Source organism: Dendropsophus ebraccatus, chromosome 2 (assembly GCF_027789765.1).
Source record: "Dendropsophus ebraccatus isolate aDenEbr1 chromosome 2, aDenEbr1.pat, whole genome shotgun sequence".
Lineage (NCBI taxonomy): Eukaryota > Metazoa > Chordata > Amphibia > Anura > Hylidae > Dendropsophus > Dendropsophus ebraccatus.
This window is the reverse complement of record NC_091455.1, coordinates 2,964,092-2,985,373: the sequence shown is the minus strand read 5'-3', so window position 1 is coordinate 2,985,373 and position 21,282 is coordinate 2,964,092. Positions and strand designations below refer to the sequence as shown.

Below are 21,282 nucleotides of genomic sequence, written 5' to 3'. Positions count from 1 at the left end.
ATACAAGATGGTGGACCCTCTGTCCCCAGTCACTGTTACCATACAAGATGGTGGACCCTCTGTCCCCAGTCACTGTTACCATACAAGATGGTGGACCCTCTGTCCCCAGTCACTGTCACCATACAAGATGGTAGACCCTCTGTCCCCAGTCACTGTCACCATGCAAGATGGTAGACCCTCTGTCCCCAGTCACTGTCACCGTGCAAGATGGTGGACCCTCTGTCCCCAGTCACTGTTACCATACAAGATGGTGGACCCTCTGTCCCCAGTCACTGTTACCATAGAAAATGGTGGACCCTCTGTCCCCAGTCACTGTACAAGATGGTGGACCCTCTGTCCCCAGTCAATGTTATCATACAAGATGGTGGACCCTCTTTCCCCAGTCACTGTTACCATACAAGATGGTGGGCCTTCTGTCCCCATTCACTGTCACTGTACAAGATTGTTGGCCTTCTGTCCCCATTCACTGTCACTGTACAAGATGGTTGGCCTTCTGTCCCCAGTCACTGTACAAGATGGTGGACCCTCTGTCCCCAGTCACTGTACAAGATGGTGGACCCTCTGTCCCCAGTCACTGTTACCATATAAGATGGTGGACCCTCTGTCCCCAGTCACTGTAACCATACAAGATGGTGGACCCTCTGTCCCCAGTCACTGTACAAGATGGTGGACCCTCTGTCCCCAGTCACTGTTACCATACAAGATGGTGGACCCTCTGTCCCCTAGTCACTGTTACCATACAAGATGGTGGGCCCTCTGTCCCCAGTCACTGTCACTGTACAAGATGGTGGACCCTCTGTCGCTAATCACTGTACAAGATGGTTGACCCTCTGTCCCCAGTCACTGTACAAGATGGTAAACCCTCTGCCCCCAGTCGCTGTACAAGATGGTGGACCCTCTGTCCCCAGTCACTGTACAAGATGGTGGACCATCTGTCCCCAGTCATTGTACAAGATGGTGGACCCTCTGTCCCCAGTCATTGTACAAGATGGTGGACCCTCTGTCCCCAGTCACTGTTACCCTACAGGATGGTGGACCCTCCTTCTCCAGTCAATAATACCAAGATGGCGGACCCTCTGTCGTTGACTAGATCATAGGTGTCAATCTCAGGCCCTCTGGAGCGCAGGAGTTTGACACCTGGGATCTAGATGATGGACACTTCTATTCTCACAGGAGCGTGGTCAGGAACCTGACGACTTTTACTGCCATCTTCTCCTGGAGGACACTGGCATCGTACTGTGCTCCGGCAGCGAATTTGGACAGAAAGAGAAGACTTATCACTTCAGGTACGTCACCACAATCTAATATCTTATACACCGCCATCATCATCATCTTCCCCCTCCACTATAAGACACACCACCATCATCATCTCCCCCCTCCTCTATAACATATACCGCCATCATCTCCTCCCTCCTCTATAAGATACACCGCCATCATCTCCTCCCTCCTCTATAAGATACACCGCCATCATCATCTTCCCCCTCCACTATAAGACACACCACCATCATCATCTCCCCCCTCCTCTATAACATATACCGCCATCATCTCCTCCCTCCTCTATAAGATACACCGCCATCATCTCCTCCTCCTCTATAAGATACACCGCCATCATCTCCTCCACCGCCATCATCTCCTCCCTCCTCTATAAGATACACCGCCATCATCTCCTCCCCCCTCCTCTATAAGATACACCGCCATCATCTCCTCCCTCCTCTATAAGATACACCGCCATCATCATCTTCCCCCTCCACTATAAGACACACCACCATCATCATCTCCCCCCTCCTCTATAACATATACCGCCATCATCTCCTCCCTCCTCTATAAGATACACCGCCATCATCTCCTCCTCCTCTATAAGATACACCGCCATCATCTCCTCCACCGCCATCATCTCCTCCCTCCTCTATAAGATACACCGCCATCATCTCCTCCCCCCTCCTCTATAAGATACACCGCCATCATCTCCCCCCTCTTCTATAACATATACCGCCATCATCTCCTCCCTCCTCTATAAGATACACCGCCATCATCTCCTCCCTCCTCCTCTATAAGATACACCGCCATCATCTCCCCCCTCTTCTATAACATATACCGCCATCATTTCCTCCCTCCTCTATAAGATACACCGCCATCATCTCCTCCCTCCTCCTCTATAAGATACACCGCAATCATCTCCTCCCTCCTCCTCTATAAGATACACCGCCATCATCTCCTTCCTCCTCCTCTATAAGATACACCGCCATCATCTCCTCCCTCCTCCTCTATAAGATACACCGCCATCATCTCCTTCCTCCTCCTCTATAAGATACACCGCCATCATCTCCCCCCTCCTCTATAAGATACACCGCCATCATCATCTCCCTCCTCTATAAGATACACCGCCATCATCTCCTCCCTCCTCTATAAGATACACCGCCATCATCTCCTCCCCCCTCCTCTATAAGATACACCGCCATCATTTCCTCCCTCCTCTATAAGATACACCGCCATCATCTCCTCCCCCCTCCTCTATAAGATACACCGCCATCATCTCCTCCTCCCTCCTCTATAAGATACACCGCCATCATCTCCTCCCTCCTCTATAAGATACACCGCCATCATCTTCCTCCTCCTCCTCTATAAGATACACCGCCATCATTATCTGCGCCCTCCTCTATAAGATACACCGCCATCATCTCCTCCCCCCTCCTCTATAAGATACACCGCCATCATCTCCTCCTCCTCTATAAGATACACCGCCATCTCCTCCCTCCTCTATAAGATACACCGCCATCTCCTCCCTCCTCTATAAGATACACCGCCATCATCTCCTCCCTCCTCCTCTATAAGATACACCGCCATCATCTCCTCCCTCCTCCTCTATAAGATACACCGCCATCATCTCCTCCCTCCTCCTCTATAAGATACACCGCCATCATCTCCTCCCTCCTCTATAAGATACACCGCCATCATCTCCTCCCTCCTCCTCTATAAGATACACCGCCATCATCTCCTCCTCCCTCCTCTATAAGATACACCGCCATCATCTCCTCCCCCCTCCTCTATAAGATACACCGCCATCATCTCCTCCCTCCTCTATAAGATACACCGCCATCATCTCCTCCCTCCTCTATAAGATACACCGCCATCATCTCCTCCCTCCTCTTCTATAAGATACACCGCCATCATCTCCTCCCTCCTCCTCTATAAGATACACCGCCATCATCTCCTCCCTCCTCCTCTATAAGATACACCGCCATCATCTCCTCCCTCCTCCTCTATAAGATACACCGCCATCATCTCCTCCCTCCTCCTCTATAAGATACACCGCCATCATCTCCTCCCTCCTCTAGACTGTCAGGTATAGACCCCTGTATAGGTGGAGGCCCTCCTGTATAGACTCCTGTATAGGTGGGGCCCCTTCGTGTCCCCCTGGTTGCGGCTGTGATGTCACCTCCCGCCATCTTGTCTTATAGGATCACTCTTCTCCGTCCCATCACTGAGCTGGAATCCATTTTGCAACAGATCACCCAATTCCACACTCGCTTTTTGGCAGAATATTCCTGATGTCGGGGATCCAGGGACAGTCCACTAATCGGGATCCCCCCCCCCCCTCGATGGATCCCAGAAGCGTCCGCAGTCTAATAAACAGATTCTCCGGGATCATGTATGTTTCCTTGTCTCATCTGTCACATAACACATGGGGGGGGGGGGTCAGAGTGGTGATGACATCATTAGTATATGCTCCACCCCCATAACGCAACAATGATGTAACACATGGACGGGAGGTCAGAGTGGTGATGACATCATCAGTATATGCTCCACCCCCATAACGCAATAATGATGTAACACATGGGGGGGAGGTCAGAGTGGTGATGACATCATTAGTATATGCTCCACCCCCATAACACAACAATGATGTAACACATGGGGGGGGGGGGGGGTCAGAGTGGTGATGACATCATCAGTATATGCTCCACCCCCGTAACACAACAATGATGTAACATATGGGGGGGGCAGAGTGGTGATGACATCATCAGTATATGCTCCACCCCCGTAACACAACAATGATGTAACACATGGGGGGGGGCAGACTGGTGATGACATCATCAGTATATGCTCCACCCCCATAATGCAACAATGATGTAACATATGGGGGGGGGGGGGGGGGTCAGAGTGGTGATGAAATCATCAGTATATGCTCCACCCCCATAACGCAACAATGATGTAACATATAGGGGGGACAGAGTGGTGATGACATCATCATCAGTATATGCTCCACCCCCGTAACACAAGGGGGGGGGGGGGGGTTCAGAGTGGTGATGACATCATTAGTATATGCTCAACCCCCATAACGCAACAATGATGTAACATATGGGGGGGGGGGGTCAGAGTGGTGATGACATCATTAGTATATGCTCCACCCCCATAACGCAACAATGATGTAACACATGGAGGGGAGGTCAGAGTGGTGATGACATCATCAGTATATGCTCCACCCCCATAACGCAACAATGATGTAACATATGGGGGGGGGGGGGGTCAGAGTGGTGATGACATCATTAGTATATGCTCCACCCCCATAACGCAACAATGATTAACACATGGACGGGAGGTCAGAGTGGTGATGACATCATCAGTATATGCTCCACCCCCATAACGCAATAATGATGTAACACATGGGGGGAGGTCAGAGTGGTGATGACATCATCAGTATATGCTCCACCCCCATAACGCAATAATGACAACGCACAAAGTCCGTAGCACAATGTACAAAGCCTTGGCAGTCAGGTCTACAGCCGAGAGGGTCTTCAGGGTAATGTCTGGGGGTGAGGCCGTTTCCTTGTACAGATCGGGATCCATGTGACGGGCCGTTTCCTTGTACAGATCGGGATCCATGTGACGGGCCGTGTTTCTCTGTACAGATGGGGATCCGTGTGACCGGCCGAGTTTCCTCAGACAGATGGGGTCCGTGTAACCGGCCGTGTTTCCTCAGACAGATGGGGGTCCGTGTGACGGGCCGTGTTTCCTCAGACAGATGGTGTCCGTGTGACGGGCCGTGTTTCCTCAGATGGGGTCTGTGTGACCGGCCGTGTTTCCTCAGACAGATGGGGTCCGTGTGATTGGCCGTGTTTCCTCAGATGGGGTCCGTGTTTCCTCAGACAGATGGAGTCCGTGTGACCGGCCGTGTTTCCTCAGACAGATGGGCTCCGTGTGATTGGCCGTGTTTCCTCAGATGGAGTCCCTGTAACCGGCCGTGTTTCCTCAGACAGATGGGGTCCGTGTGACCGGCCGTGTTTCCTCAGATGGGGTCCGTGTGACCGGCCGTGTTTCCTCAGATGGGGTCCGTGTGACCGGACGTGTTTCCTCAGATGGGGTCCGTGTGACCGGCCGTGTTTCCTCAGATGGGGTCCGTGTGACCGGCCGTGTTTCCTCAGATGGGGTCCGTGTGACCGGCCGTGTTTCCTCAGATGGGCTCCGTGTGACCGGCCGTGTTTCCTCAGATGGGCTCCGTGTGACCGGCCGTGTTTCCTCAGATGGGCTCCGTGTGACCGGCCGTGTTTCCTCAGATGGGGTCCGTGTGACCGGCCGTGTTTCCTCAGATGGGATCCGTGTGATTGGCCGTGTTTCCTCAGATGGGGTCCGTGTGGCGGGCGTGTATTACACAGGAGGACTCTGCGGCTTCAGGTTATCACCGGGGTCCTGGAGGTCACTCACCAGGCGGCAGCAGAGACAGAACTCCACACACCTGCCCGTCCTGTTACATTAACCCTTCATGTGCCCAGCTGTCCCTCTGTGTCAGGCACTAGGACCAGAGAGGAGCCATTTCCCAGCACTGCTGACTTGTGGACTCCATTACTTATCTGGCCAATCACAGCACAGCACCTACTCCTCTCTGCTTTACTATAACCTAGTGCACAGTGCTGGGGGAGGATATACACTACAGGTGGGCTGTGGGGAGGAAGGGGTTACACACACTGCAAGGGGATAGGTGAGCGGACCAGGAAATAATGCAGCAGGAGTGTCAGCTCCGGGGGTCAGGGAGGAGGATGATGGGAGTGATGATACACTGTGTGTGATAGGAGATTAGAGTGTCAGCTCCTGAGGTTAGGGAGGAGGATGGGAGTGATGATACACTGTGTGTGATAGGAGATTAGAGTGTCAGCTCCTGAGGTCAGGGAGGATGATGGGAGTGATGATACACTGTGTGTGATAGGAGATCAGAGTGTCAGCTCCTGGGGTCAGGGAGGATGATGGGAGTGATGATACACTGTGTGTGATAGGAGATTAGAGTGTCAGCTCCTGGGGTCAGGGAGGATGATGATGGGAGTGATGATACACTGTGTGTGATAGGAGATTAGAGTGTCAGCTCCTGGGGTCAGGGAGGAGGATGATGGGAGTGATGATACACCGTGTGCGATAGGAGATTAGAGTGTCAGCTCCTGGGGTCAGGGAGGAGGATGATGGGAGTGATGATACACTGTGTGTTATAGGAGATTAGAGTGTCAGCTCCTGGGGTCAGGGAGGAGGATGATGGGAGTGATGATACACTGTGTGTGATAGGAGATCAGAGTGTAAGTTCCTGGGGTCAGGGAGGAGGATGATGATGGGAGTGATGATACACTGTGTGCGATAGGAGATTAGAGTGTCAGCTCCTGGGGTCAGGGAGGAGGATGATGGGAGTGATGATACACCGTGTGCGATAGGAGATTAGAGTGTCAGCTCCTGGGGTCAGGGCTCTGGTATAAAGAAATGAAGCGTCAGACCTTTGTGTTCTCGTCTTTATTGGTTCGGACATTTGCACATTTTTAGCCCTTGTCCAAGTGAGCAGCAAATCTGTATTTAGGATAAAATCAGGGGAAGTAACAGCAGGGGGCGACAGCAGGCAGACGTCTCCCCCAGGCGCGCGGCGGCCAGACGTCTCCCCCAGGCGCGCGGCGGCCAGACGTCTCCCCCAGGCGCGCGGCGGCCAGACGTCTCCCCCAGGCGCGCGGCGGCCAGACGTCTCCCCCAGGCGCGCGGCGGCCAGACGTCTCCCCCAGGCGCGCGGCGGCCAGACGTCTCCCCCAAGCGCGCGGCGGCCAGACGTCTCCCCCAGGCGCTCGGCGGCCAGACGTCTCCCCCAGGCGCGCGGCGGCCAGACGTCTCCCCCAGGCGCGCGGCGGCCAGACGTCTCCCCCAGGCGCGCGGCGGCCAGACGTCTCCCCCAGGCGCGCGGCGGCCAGACGTCTCCCCCAGGCGCCCGGCGGCCAGACGCCTCCCCCAGGCGTGCGGCCAGACGTTTTCCCCAGGCGCGTGGCGGCCAGACGTCTCCCCCAGGCGTGCGGCGGCCAGACGTCTCCCCCAGGCGCCCGGCGGCCAGACGCCTCCCCCAGGCGCGCGGCCAGACGTTTTCCCCAGGCGCGCGGCGGCCAGACGTCTCCCCCAGGCGTGCGGCGGCCTGCCGTACCATCATACATTTTGCATAGCAGTATCATCCAGTGATTTTATACATTGATCTGGTAAAGAGGGGGGGGGGGGGGGGGGGAGTCAGGTAAAGGCGTCGGCGGGGCAGGGGGGTTGGGTGGTGTCACCATACTTCAGCGTACAGGCCAGAGTGCCGCCATCTCCTGACCTAAAGCATTTCTGAGGCACATACTGAATTGACTCCATGACTTAAGGCGATTAGCGGGACGTTCCCGGACACAGCGGCCTGGAATGAGGGGGGCGCTATACGGACAATAGTACTACATGCTCTAAAATAGATTTAAAATCAAATAAAACCTGAAACTTAAACATAACCGGGGTCCGGGATCGGGTGGTTACGGTATAAAGTGCTATAGCATGGGGACGGGATTGGCACATATACGGGAACTACCACTACAGGCTCCCCCAGCTCCACATTATCATAGTCTATTCCATCATGGCGGCCTTAGAGCGGAGGAGTCTGACTGAGTCTACGAGTATTCCTGGAGGAACTTGTGGTGGAAATCCTTCAGCCGCTCCAGGAGACTCTTCAGCTTGTCGCTGGGCGGGAGGATGGTCATCCTGCAGGAACAGAACACACACCTAAGGGCGCGTTCACACCGGTAAAACCTGCGCACATCTACCACCAAACCAGCAATCTGTCCGCCATTCAATGACATACCACATACACCTCACTGCTACTGTAGAGAAATCCGCTGTAAACTGCTGCAAAAACTACTGAAGAAACGTACCAAGCAGACATAAAATGGCACAGAGAAATATCACCGTCACCCATAGCAACCAATCACCATGCAGCTGTCTCTCCTTACCCTTGTCTGGTAAAATAAAAGCCAAGCTGTGATTGGTTGTCAAGCCTGCCCTTATTGCCCATAGCAACCAGAGCACAGCGTTCATCTCTAATACTGCTTTGGTAAACTGAAAGATGAGCTGTGATTGGTTACTATGGTAACAAGGACAGGCCCCAAGCGTGAGATGCACAATCCAGGGTACGCAGGACACATGCTGGGGCCCTGCACCTACCTGAAGTGATGGGTTCCTTCTCGTTGGCCAAACCCGCTCCCTGGTACCACACAGATTCCAGTCTCCTCCAGTAACTTCATACAGAAGAACATGTCCGGGGCCTGGCCCTCAGCCTGCGGGAGGAAGATGATGGTGAGATGTCCGGAGTGAACGTGACACGAGGAGATGATGATGGAGCTGCACCAGGGGTCAGAAACGTGTCACGAGGAGATGATGATGGAGCTGCACCAGGGGTCAGAAACGTGTCACGAGGAGATGATGATGGAGCTGCACCAGTGGCCAGAAACGTGACACGAGGAGATGATGATGGAGCTGCACTAGTGGCCAGAAACGTGACACGAGGAGATGATGATGATGGAGCTGCACTAGTGGCCAGAAACGTGACACGAGGAGATGATGATGGAGCTGCACCAGGGGTCAGAAACGTGACACGAGGAGATGATGATGGAGCTGCACCAGGGGTCAGAAACGTGACACGAGGAGATGATGATGGAGCTGCACCAGGGGTCAGAAACGTGTCACGAGATGACGCCGGAGCTGCACTAGTGGCCAGAAACGTGACATGAGGAGATGATGATGGAGCTGCACTAGTGGCCAGAAACGTGACACGAGGAGATGATGATGGAGCTGCACTAGTGGCCAGAAACGTGACATGAGGAGATGATGATGGAGCTGCACCAGTGGTCAGAAACGTGACATGAGGAGATGATGATGGAGCTGCAATAGTGGCCAGAAACGTGACATGAGGAGATGATGATGGAGCTGCACCAGTGGCCAGAAACGTGACACGAGGAGATGATGATGGAGCTGCACCAGGGGTCAGAAACGTGACACGAGGAGATGATGATGGAGCTGCACCAGGGGTCAGAAACGTGACACGAGGAGATGATGATGGAGCTGCACCAGGGGTCAGAAACGTGACACGAGGAGATGATGATGGAGCTGCACCAGGGGTCAGAAACGTGACACGAGGAGATGATGATGGAGCTGCACCAGGGGTCAGAAACGTGACACGAGGAGATGATGATGGAGCTGCACCAGGGGTCAGAAACGTGTCACGAGATGACGCCGGAGCTGCACTAGTGGCCAGAAACGTGACATGAGGAGATGATGATGATGGAGCTGCACCAGTAGCCAGAAACGTGACACGAGGAGATGATGATGGAGCTGCACCAGTGGCCAGAAACGTGACATGAGGAGATGATGATGGAGCTGCACCAGTGGCCAGAAACGTGACACGAGGAGATGATGATGGAGCTGCACCAGGGGTCAGAAACGTGACACGAGAGGACGCCGGAGCTGCACCAGGGGTCAGAAACGTGACACGAGAGGACGCCGGAGCTGCACCAGTGTGACTACAAATCCGCAGCAGGTTTAACCCCTTAAGGATCAGCCCTAAAATGGCCTTAAAGAGTAACTGTCATGTTTTTTTTATTGCAGGAATCAGTAGTATAAGCGATTTAAAAAAAACTCTGTAATAGGTTTCATCAGCCAAAAAAGCCTCCTTCTGTACTCAAGAAGCAATTTCCCAGCCTCCCCCCCCTGACTTCTTATCTGTGCATTATCAGGCAAACACGTCTTCATTACAGAGAAGCCAGTGAAGACGGGCTCTGCTCTCTCCATTGTAAGCCTATGAAGGGGGGAGGGGCCCAGGGAGATGAGGGAGCAGGAAGAGGTGACATGAAGGTCAGCTGTTTGTAGACTCTCTGGGCACCTAAAACGCAGGATTCTGGGGTCAGAAAGGTCAGTGCTTATCTATGAACTTACTGAGAGAAGATTGCAGGGTGTTGTGCTGTGCAGGACTGCTCAGTGCTCAGTCACTCCTAACAGCCCCTCCCCTCTCCATAGCCACATAATGGAGACAGAAATCCTGCTTCTTCTGCAGTGAGGGGGGAGGCTGGGGGATTGCTTTTTCACTACAGAAGGAAACTCTTTTAGTACATAAAACCTATTACAGAGTTTCTTAAAATCGCTTGTACTGTTGATATTTAATGTTTTCAGAAAAATGACCCTGAAATGACAGTTACGCTTTAAGGACCAAGGCAAATTTTATGAATATGACCTGTGTCACTTTATTCATTAATAACTTTGCGATGCTTTTACCTATCCGGCTGATTTTGAGACTGTTCTCTCGTGACATATTGTACTTCACATTTCTGGTAAATTAGAGTAGATACTTATAACGAATCTTTATGAAAAAATCCAAAATAAAGTAAAAAATTGCATTTTTCCAACTTTGAAACTTTTCTGCTTATACATAGAATGGTTATGCCACATAAATTATATAGTAAATAGCATTAGCAACATGTCTACTTTATGTTGGCGGCATTTATTAAACTATATTTCTTTTTTTTAGACAATAGAAAGCCTAAAACATTAGCAGCAAATTTCAAAATTTTCTATAAAATTTCAAAATCAAAAAACCAAGTAATTGTACCTGTTCCGCGCATGTGATATATAGAATGTGCAATAGACTGTTGATAAAGCCCTACACTATGGCTGTATAACCAGTACTTACCTCCAGGTACACGTTCTATCCAGGGTGAGGTTTGTCAGGTAATCCTCTGCCTGTATCCCCTCTGGGACAGTGTGAAGAGAAGCTAGCAATCTGTTAGGGTCACGGCGGCGTCCCAAGCTCCGGACCGCCGCCGCACCCTCTCTCCTACATCTGCAGCAGCCGGTGTCCGTAGGCAGGGACCCGGAGCTGCTGTTGCTTCGGCCCCGGGGAGCGCCTCACCTCACCACGCTCCTGTCCGTCGCAGTGCCGGCCGGCACGCGCGTCCCCGCCTTCTAGGGCGCGCGCGCCGTCTGTCTCAGATTTAAAGGGGCAGTGCGCTCCTAATTGGTCTGTTTGTCAATCACTCCCCTATAAGTTCCAGCCCTGCCCCCTTCCAGGTGTTGGAGCCTCTACATGCTTCCCATAGCGTTTGGCCCAGCTCCCTGTTGTTCCTGATTCCTATCCGCTACCTGGTCCCTAGTCCTTGTTCCTGGTTCCTGCTCCCCTGTCACTCCATTGCTCCTGTGTTCATCCTGTCACCTGCGGTTACGCCTACAGGCCTCTGCCAGCACCATCTCCTGCCTACTGCTCCTGCCACGCCTCGCCCGCCGTCCCTAGCAACCAAGCCAGGGGTAGCGACCTGGGGGTCGCCTGCCGCAGCAAGTCCATCCCGCCTTGCGGCGGGCTCTGGTGAAAACCATTGACCCCTTAGACTCCGCTCCCTGGTGAGGTTAGTGCCATCGCTGGTGACGGTCCAGTGGATCCACTACTCCAGGCGTTACACAATCCTCCCTCCAGGTGGTGGTGTAGTGATTGTTCAATCAATACAAACCTCACCCTGGATAGAACGTGTACCTGGAGGTAAGTACTGGTTATACAGCCAGAGTGTAGGGCTTTATCAACCGTCTATTGCACATTCTATATATCACATGCAAGAAACAGGTACAATTAACTTGGTTTTTTGTTTGTACTACTATTGGGATATTCAGGTGATCCCATCTGTCCTTAGTACGCAGCTAGTTCACACAGACAGCGCTCGAGTACACACCCACCTGTTTTCACTAAAATTTCAAAATCAGATATTTTTTAGGGACCTATTCAGGTTTAGGGTACAAACACACGCAGCAGATTTGATACTGTGCTCAGTTATTTAGATCTAATCTGCTGCGTATCGCAGCAGTAAATACGCAGCATATATGCTGTGTGTGTTTGTACCCTAAGGGTACAAACACACACACCGTATACGCTGCGTATTTACTGCTGCGATACGCAGCAGATACGCAGCAGATTAGATCTATATAACTGAACACAGCATCAGATCTGCTGCGTATACGGTGTGTGTGTTTGTACCTGAAAGTGTATTTGAAGGGACTGTATGTTAGAAAGCCCCACAAAGCACCCCATTTCAGAAACTGCACCCCCACACTCTGCAAAAGCTCATCCAGAAAGTGTTTTAACCCTTTAGGGGAGTCACAGAAATAAAAGCTAAGTGTGTAAGAAATTTGAAAATTTTAATTTTCTGTGCAGAGATTTTATTATAATCCAATATTTTTCATAATTATAAACCTATTACCAGAGAAATGCACCCCAATAATTATTGCCCCGTTTCTGCAGTTTATAGAAATACCCCATATGTGGCCCTATTGTGCTATTTGACGCAACCACAAGCCTCAGATATAAAGGAGCGCCTAGTGAATTTCAATGCCTCCATTTTATTTGGTCATTTCTGACTGTACCACTTCAGGTTGGCAGAGGCTCTGGGGTGCCAAAACCTAAAAAACACCCCTAAAGGGACACCATTTAGAAAACTACACCCCTCAAGGAATGTAACAAGGGGTGCGGTGAGCATCTGGACCCCACAGGTGATTCACAGATTTTCCCAACAATATGGCGTGAAAAAAGACAAAAGTATTTTTTACACTAAAATGTTGTTCTACCCTTCAATTTTTCATTTTCACAAAGGGATAAAAGGAAAAAAAACACACAAAACATGTAGCGCAGTTTCCCCTGAGTACGGAAATACCCCACATGTGGCGATAAAGTGCCAAGCGGGCGCAGGACGAGCCTCCAAAGGGAAGGAGCGCCAATTGGCTTTTGGAAGCTGGATTTAACTGGAATGGATTTCAAGGGCCATGTCGCATTTACAGAGCCCTCGTGCTGCCAAGACACTGGAAACCCCCCACATGGTGACCCCATTCGGGAAACTGCACCCCTCAAGGAATCTAACAAGGGGGGCAGTGAGCATATGGACCCCACTGGTGACGGGCACAAATGTGGAACAATGTGACGTGAACTTTCACGGCATAAATGTGGCCGTCATCAAGGGGTCCATATCCTCATTGCACCCCTTGTTAGATTCCCTGAGGGGTGCAGTTTCCAGAATGGGGTCACTTGTGGGGGGTTTCCAGTGTTTTGGCAGCATGAGGGCTCTGTAAATGCGACATGGCGTTCATCATCCATTCTGGCCAAATCCAACCACCAAAATCCGAATGGCGCTCCTTCCCTTCGGAGGCTTGCCCTGCACCTACATGGCGCTTTATGTCCACATGTGGGGTATTTACGGACTCGGGGGAAATTGCTCTACACATTTTGTGTGTTTTTTCTCTTTTAACCCCTTGTGAAAATGAAAAATTTAAGGCTAAACCAACATTATAGTGTAAAAAATGTAATATTTCATTTTCACTCCACATTGTTCCACATTTGTGCCCGTCACCAGTGGGGTCCATATGCTCACTACACCCCTTGTTACATTCCTTGAGGGGTGTAGTTTCCATAATGGGGTCACTTGTGGGGGGTTTCAACTGTCTTGGCAACACAGGGGCCTTTTACATGCAACATGGCCCCTCGAAATCCATTCCAGCCAAATCCAGCCTCCAAAAGCCAAATGGCGCTCCTTCCCTTTGGAGGCTTACCCTGCACCCGCATGGCGCTTTATGTCCACATGTGGGGTATTTACGGACTCGGGGGAAATTGCTCTACACATTTAGTGTTTTTTTTAAATCTTTTAACCCCTTGTTAAAGTGAAAAAATCAAGACAAGATCAATGATTTAGTGTAAAAATTAAACATTTTTTTACACTAAATGTTGGTCTAGCCTTGATTTTTTTCCATTTCCACAAGGGGTTAAAAAAGAAAATGAACGCAAAACGTGTAGGGTAATTTCCCCTGAGTACGAAAATACCCCACATGTGGATATAATGTGCCATATGGGCACAGGGCAAGCGACCAAAGGGACAGAGCGCCATTTAGATGAACACAAAAGAAGACAGGTGGCTCAACCAGTTACTGTGTGAAATTGCGGGGGTGCCACTCAATGTCTAGATAGCAATAACGTTAACCCACAAAGAGACAAGGAGCTAGACAAACGTTAAAGAGTGCACTCCACCATATAATAAATGTATAAAGATATATGTACAGAAAAATATATATAATTTTTATTAGTTAATTATACTCACAAAAAACACTCACAAAAAACACTACACAATACACTTAAAAACATTTAAAAATTCCTATCAGGAACATACAAATCTACGGTCTACCCACACAAATGATGAAGGGTATCAGACCTACGGGGAGTAGCAAACAAATAATATTGTCAACATGACCCAAATAGAATATATGGAATGTAAACAAGTAAGGGAATAAAGTCCCTAGGCACTCAATGTAAGAGACCAATGTAGCCTGTAGAAACAGAATTAAACAAAGAGAACACTAAATCAGATGAAGTATAAAGTCAAAAACATCATCATAACAATAATAATATAAATCCAAAATATCGGCAAAGCAAAAAACCAGAATGCCAAACCATAAAAGATATGTGGATGTATAAGGCAAAAAATATATATATCACCCAGAGCAACACAGGAAGGGAATATGTAAATATCGGTGCCTAGATAAATAAAGGGTCATGGAACTGCTACCCCCGGCAAAGAACCCCACGCGTATCGTCACCCTCCGGTGACTTCGTCAGGAGTGTGGGTAGACCGTAGATTTGTATGTTCCTGATAGGAATTTTTAAATGTTTTTAAGTGTATTGTGTAGTGTTTTTTGTGAGTGTTTTTTGTGAGTATAATTAACTAATAAAAATTATATATATATTTTTCTGTACATATATCTTTATACATTTATTATATGGTGGAGTGCACTCTTTAACGTTTGTCTAGCTCCTTGTCTCTTTGTGGGAGAGCGCCATTTAGAGGCTGGAATGGAGGATGGAGGCCGTGTCGCAATTACAAAGCTCCTGTGCTGCCAGGTCAGTAGAAATTCTGGAAACTACACCCCATAAGGAATCTAACAAGGGGTGCAGTGAGGATATGGACCCCACTGGTGACGGGCACATATGTAGAACATGTGCCGTGAAAATAAAAAATACCATTTTTTTTTTCATTTTCACGTCCCAAATGTGGCCGTCACCAGGGGGCCATATCCCCACAGATAATGTAGAACCCCAGTGACGTGTAGTGCGCCTTGGAAGCTGATCCAGTATGCAGAGGCCGGGGTGATCAGGACAGGTGTCACACTGGTAAATGGTGTCCTTCCTGATCCCCCTGTTACGCCACACTCTGCACTTCTTCTGGGGTCTCCTGTTTTCCAGTGTGGGGGACGTCACCTGGAAAATGTTGTCCTGGTGCGATACGGGGTCCTTCATATCCAGAAGCGCTGGGTCCGCTCCATGGCTGCTAAATATTAGGGCGCTATTACTGCTTCTGATATGTTCGGATCGTGCCGCAAGCTACAGGGCAGCGAGGGACCAGAAGAGGGGGTGCTGGTATAAAAGTTATCCCCGTACAGGTGGTGACCTTTATCCAGCAGTGGGAAGATCAGGCCCCAAACGATCTCCCCAGTAACTCCAAGGATGGGAGGGGGGGGGGATGCAGGATTCGGGTGTCCCTTCCTTCATACACATAAGGGTATGTGCAAACTGCGGAATGGCGAAGGATAACCCTTTGTGCATTCCGCAGCTGGCACCTGCAGGTACGCGTCTCCGCTCGTGTCACACTCCACAGAGTGGGACTATACTGGCGGAAAGGACGTGTCTGGGGGGCAGCATATGCTACGCTACCCCCAGACACGTCACTGGATGATGAGGATGATGAGGATGAATGGAAGAAAGAAGGATCCCCCCATTCATCCTCACTGGCTGTTTCGGTGTCGGAGGCAATAATAACGTATGCGTCTGATACCGAAAACACCCTGGGGGCCATCTTATACGGGGATTGGTATATGGGGTATGTAAATGTGTAGTGGTGTAGTGTAAAACTTTATTTCGTGTAGTGTAATAGTGTTTGTTAGTTGCTGATAAATGCCTCACTTATGTGCGGTACTTATCAGCAGACAGTGGCGGTAGGATATAGGAAAAAACACCCTACGCCAAAAAGGAGGAGTTGCTGATTAGCAGCGCACTTACCAGCCGCTAGGGGGCAGTAGGACAAGAATTCCGGAAAAAGCCAAAGGGAGCCAAAGTCGGGACCGACGGAAATACCCGAAGATGCCGACGAAGAAGAGGACGCGATTGGGACCCGGAAGACGTGATCGGGACGCCGGGATCAGGTGAGTATGTGCCAATACCTGCTTTGGGCACCTCAGCTACCTAGCATACCTACCTAGCTGAGGTGCCCAGAGCAGATATTTAACACTTTTTGGGGACTTATATCGCCGTGATCGGTCGGTCAGTCCTGGCCGGGCGATCAGGACGTGGCACCTTGGCGATGAGGGGGCTTACTGCCCGTTCTGCTCCCGATCTGTGCAGGACCTGGGCTTCTATCATATAAACCGATTCGTTTTTACAGTTAGTTCCACGTTTTGTTCTGTAAGGTATTACACAAAAATTTTATCTACTGACATATATGGGGATAAAACCGCTACCGATGCAGATCCACCAGAACATACCGCCCCTCACCCCCCCAACATAAATAACAAGGGATAAAAATGGCCGTCCGACTGGTGGGTACCTGGGCCAGCTTGACCGCTCGCTCGGGGATCTGGATCCGCGGGAAGGAGTACATGGCTCCCTGGACTGGATTACACTGGATCCCGGGCGCCTGGTTCAGGATCTCCTCAGTCAGTCGCGCCTTCTCCGCCAGATTACCAAGGACAGCTTGTTTCTCCTGGAAGCGAAGAACATATCAGTATAACCACCGGCTCTCGCCTCAGTCCCCCGATGTTACAGTGCCTGCGCCATCTTACCTCCATGAACTGCTTGTAGGATGGCTCCCCTGGCTGAGGGGGGCTCATGATGACGTCCAGCAGGGCCTGGCCGGTGACTGGGGGGCACAGGCGCACCGACACCAGCTTCATCAGCTGCTGCTTCACCGCTGGGTCCATGTTGATCACCTCCATGTAGCCGCCACGGAACCCACACCTGGGGGGAGTATAAGACCTTTAGTGTGGACCTCCATGTACAGGACCCCCCGAGGATGCGCCCCTCCGCACTCACTCGCCCATGAATCCTTTGGATGTGGAGTGAAATGACGCCAACTCAACCACATCCGAGTACTTGGGGCCCATCTCAAACAGAACCTTCTTGAAGGAGTGGAAGGCGCAGCCCTTGGCGTAGATGTTGTCCTGATAGACCTGTGGGGAGAGCAGTGTCACCGCGACTCAGACGTCTCATAGGGTGGGGGCCACAGTACTACTCACCTCATCAGCCAGGTGGGGGCCACAGTACTACTCACCTCATCAGCCAGGTGGGGGCCACAGTACTACTCACCTCATCAGCCAGGTGGGGGCCACAGTGCTACTCACCTCATCAGCCAGGTGGGGGCCACAGTACTACTCACCTCATCAGCCAGGCGGGGGCCACAGTACTACTCACATCATCAGCCAGGTGGGGGCCAAAGTACTACTCACCTCATCAGCCAGGTGGGGGCCACAGTACTACTCACCTCATCAGCCTGGCGGAGGACACAGTACTACTTACCTCATCAGCCTGGCGGAGGACACAGTACTACTCACATCATCAGCCAGGTGGGGGCCAAAGTACTACTCACCTCATCAGCCAGGTGGGGGCCACAGTACTACTCACCTTATCAGCCAGGTGGGGGCCACAGTACTACTCACCTTATCAGCCAGGTGGGGGCCACAGTACTACTCACATCATCAGCCAGGCAGGGGCCAAAGTACTACTCACATGATCAGCCAGGCGGGGGACACAGTACTACTCACCTCATCAGCCAGGTGGGGGCCACAGTACTACTCACCTCATCAGCCTGGCGGAGGACACAGTACTACTCACCTCATCAGCCTGGCGGAGGACACAGTACTACTCACCTCATCAGCCTGGCGGAGGACACAGTACTACTCACCTCATCAGCCTGGTGGGGGCCAAAGTACTACTCACCTCATCAGCCAGGTGGGGGCCAAAGTACTACTCACCTTATCAGCCAGGTGGGGGCCACAGTACTACTCACCTTATCAGCCAGGTGGGGGCCACATTACTACTCACATCATCAGCCAGGTGGGGGCCAAAGTACTACTCACATGATCAGCCAGGCGGGGGCCACAGTACTACTCACCTCATCAGCCAGGTGGGGGCCACAGTACTACTCACCCCATCAGCCTGGCGGAGGACACAGTACTACTCACATGATCAGCCAGGTGGGGGCCACAGTACTACTCACATCATCAGCCTGGCGGGGGCCACAGTACTACTCACCTCATCAGCCAGGTGGGGGCCACAGTACTACTCACCCCATCAGCCTGGCGGAGGACACAGTACTACTCACCTCATCAGCCATCAGAAACAGATTCTCTTCAGCCGCAAAGCGAATAACATCCTCAATACATTTCCTGCTCTGCACCTGACCTAAGGGACAAAGAACAAGAACATCTGGCAGATATCAGACACACAGAGCGAATAGCCACGGTTGTCACCAATCCACCAGACACACACAGCGAGGAGCCCCGGTTGTCACCTATCCACCAGGCACAGAGCGAGGAGCCCCGGCTGTCACCTATCCACCAGGCACAGAGCGAGGAGCCCCGGCTGTCACCTATCGACCGGACACACAGAGCGAGGAGCCCCGGCTGTCACCTATCCACCAGGCACAGAGCGAGGAGCCCCGGCTGTCACCTATCCACCGGACACACAGAGCGAGGAGCCCCGGCTGTCACCTATCCACCAGGCACAGAGCGAGGAGCCCCAGCTGTCACCTATCCACCGGACACACAGAGCGAGGAGCCCCGGCTGTCACCTATCCACCGGACACACAGAGCGAGGAGCCCCGGCTGTCACCATACCACCGGACACACACAGCGAGGAGCCCCGGCTGTCACCATACCACCGGACACACACAGCGAGGAGCCCCGGCTGTCACCTATTCACCGGACACACAGAGCGAGGAGCCCCGGCTGTCACCTATCCACCGGGCACACAGAGCGAGGAGCCCCGGCTGTCACCTATCCACCGGACAGAGAGCGAGGAGCCCCGGCTGTCACCTATCCACCGGACACAGAGCGAGGAGCCCCGGCTGTCACCTATCCACCGGACACAGAGCGAGGAGCCCCGGCTGTCACCTATCCACCGGACACACAGAGCGAGGAGCTCCGGCTGTCACCTATCCACCGGACACAGAGCAAGGAGCCCCGGCTGTCACCTATCCACCAGGCACAGAGCGAGGAGCCCCGGCTGTCACCTATCCACCGGACACACACAGCGAGGAGCCCCGGCTGTCACCTATCCACCGGACACACAGCGAGGAGCTCCGGCTGTCACCTATCCACCGGACACACACAGCAAGGAGCTCCGGCTGTCACCTATCCACCGGACACACAGAGCGAGGAGCCCCGGCTGTCACCAATCCACCAGACACACAAAGCGAGGAGGCCCGGCTGTCACCTATCCACCAGGCACAGAGCGAGGAGCCCCGGCTCTCACCTATTCACCGGACACACACAGCGAGGAGCCCCGGCTGTCACCAATCCACCGGACACACACAGCGAGGAGCCCCGGCTGTCACCTATTCACCGGACACACACAGCGAGGAGCCCCGGCTGTCACCTATCCACCGGGCACACAGAGCGAGGAGCCCCGGCTGTCACCTATCCACCAGGCACAGAGCAAGGAGCCCCGGCTGTCACCTATCCACCGGACAGAGAGCGAGGAGCCCCGGATGTCACCTATTCACCAGGCACAGAACAAGGAGCCCCGGCTGTCACCAATCCACCGGACACACACAGCGAGGAGCCCCGGCTGTCACCTATTCACCGGACACACACAGCGAGGAGCCCCGGCTGTCACCTATTCACCAGACACACACAGCGAGGAGCCCCGGCTGTCACCTATTCACCAGACACACACAGCGAGGAGCCCCGGCTGTCACCTATTCACCAGACACACACAGCGAGGAGCCCCGGCTGTCACCTATTCACCAGACACACACAGCGAGGAGCCCCGGCTGTCACCTATTCACCGGACACACACAGCGAGGAGCCCCGGCTGTCACCTATCCACCGGACACACAGAGCGAGGAGCCCCGGCTGTCACCTATCCACCAGGCACAGAGCGAGGAGCCCCGGCTGTCACCTATCCACTGGACAGAGAGCGAGGAGCCCCGGATGTCACCTATTCACCAGGCACAGAACAAGGAGCCCCGGCTGTCACCAATCCACCGGACACACACAGCGAGGAGCTCCGGCTGTCACCTATCCACCAGGCACAGAGCGAGGAGCCCCGGCTGTCACCTATCCACCGAACACACACAGCGAGGAGCTCCGGCTGTCACCTATCCACCGGACACAGAGCAAGGAGCCCCGGCTGTCACCTATCCACCGGACACAGAGCGAGGAGCTCCGGCTGTCACCTATCCACCGGACACACACAGCAAGGAGCTCCGGCTGTCACCTATCCACCGGACACAGAGCGAGGAGCCCCGGCTGTCACCTATCCACCGGACACAGAGCGAGGAGCCCCGGCTGTCACCAATCCACCGGACACACACAGCGAGGAGCCCCGGCTGTCACCTATCCACCGGACACAGAGCGAGGAGCTCCGGCTGTCACCTATCCACCGGACACACACAGCAAGGAGCTCCGGCTGTCACCTATCCACCGGACACAGAGCGAGGAGCCCCGGCTGTCACCTATCCACCGGACACACAGAGCGAGGAGCTCCTGCTGTCACCTATCCACCGGACACAGAGCGAGGAGCCCCGGCTGTCACCTATCCACCGGACACACAGAGCGAGGAGCTCCTGCTGTCACCTATCCACCGGACACAGAGCGAGGAGCCCCGGCTGTCACCTATCCACCGGACACAGAGCGAGGAGCCCCGGCTGTCACCTATCCACCGGACACAGAGCGAGGAGCCCCGGCTGTCAC

The 21,282-nt window shown here is 52.7% G+C and overlaps 2 protein-coding genes across 8 annotated transcripts in view; one reads left to right on the top strand and one right to left on the bottom strand.

Moving 5' to 3' along the window:
- The window catches only part of LOC138782923 (alanine aminotransferase 2-like), an 86,695-nt gene extending 83,047 nt beyond the window's left edge, over nt 1-3,648 (top strand). For both annotated transcript variants that reach the window (XM_069956917.1, XM_069956916.1), the window contains 2 exons: nt 1,174-1,286; nt 3,459-3,648. In XM_069956917.1, coding sequence (XP_069813018.1) covers nt 1,174-1,286; nt 3,459-3,549 — 204 coding nt within the window. In that variant the 3' untranslated portion in view covers nt 3,550-3,648. The remainder of the gene's footprint in view (nt 1-1,173; nt 1,287-3,458) is intronic.
- A 3,102-nt stretch (nt 3,649-6,750) lies between these two features.
- Nucleotides 6,751-21,282, bottom strand: part of GPT (glutamic--pyruvic transaminase) — a 68,258-nt gene continuing 53,726 nt past the window's right edge. For all 6 annotated transcript variants that reach the window (XM_069956911.1, XM_069956913.1, XM_069956912.1 and 3 more), the window contains 6 exons: nt 18,690-18,769; nt 17,402-17,538; nt 17,152-17,326; nt 16,917-17,072; nt 8,470-8,582; nt 6,751-8,010 (listed from right to left, as the gene is read on the bottom strand). In XM_069956911.1, coding sequence (XP_069813012.1) covers nt 7,920-8,010; nt 8,470-8,582; nt 16,917-17,072; nt 17,152-17,326; nt 17,402-17,538; nt 18,690-18,769 — 752 coding nt within the window. In that variant the 3' untranslated portion in view covers nt 6,751-7,919. The remainder of the gene's footprint in view (nt 8,011-8,469; nt 8,583-16,916; nt 17,073-17,151; nt 17,327-17,401; nt 17,539-18,689; nt 18,770-21,282) is intronic.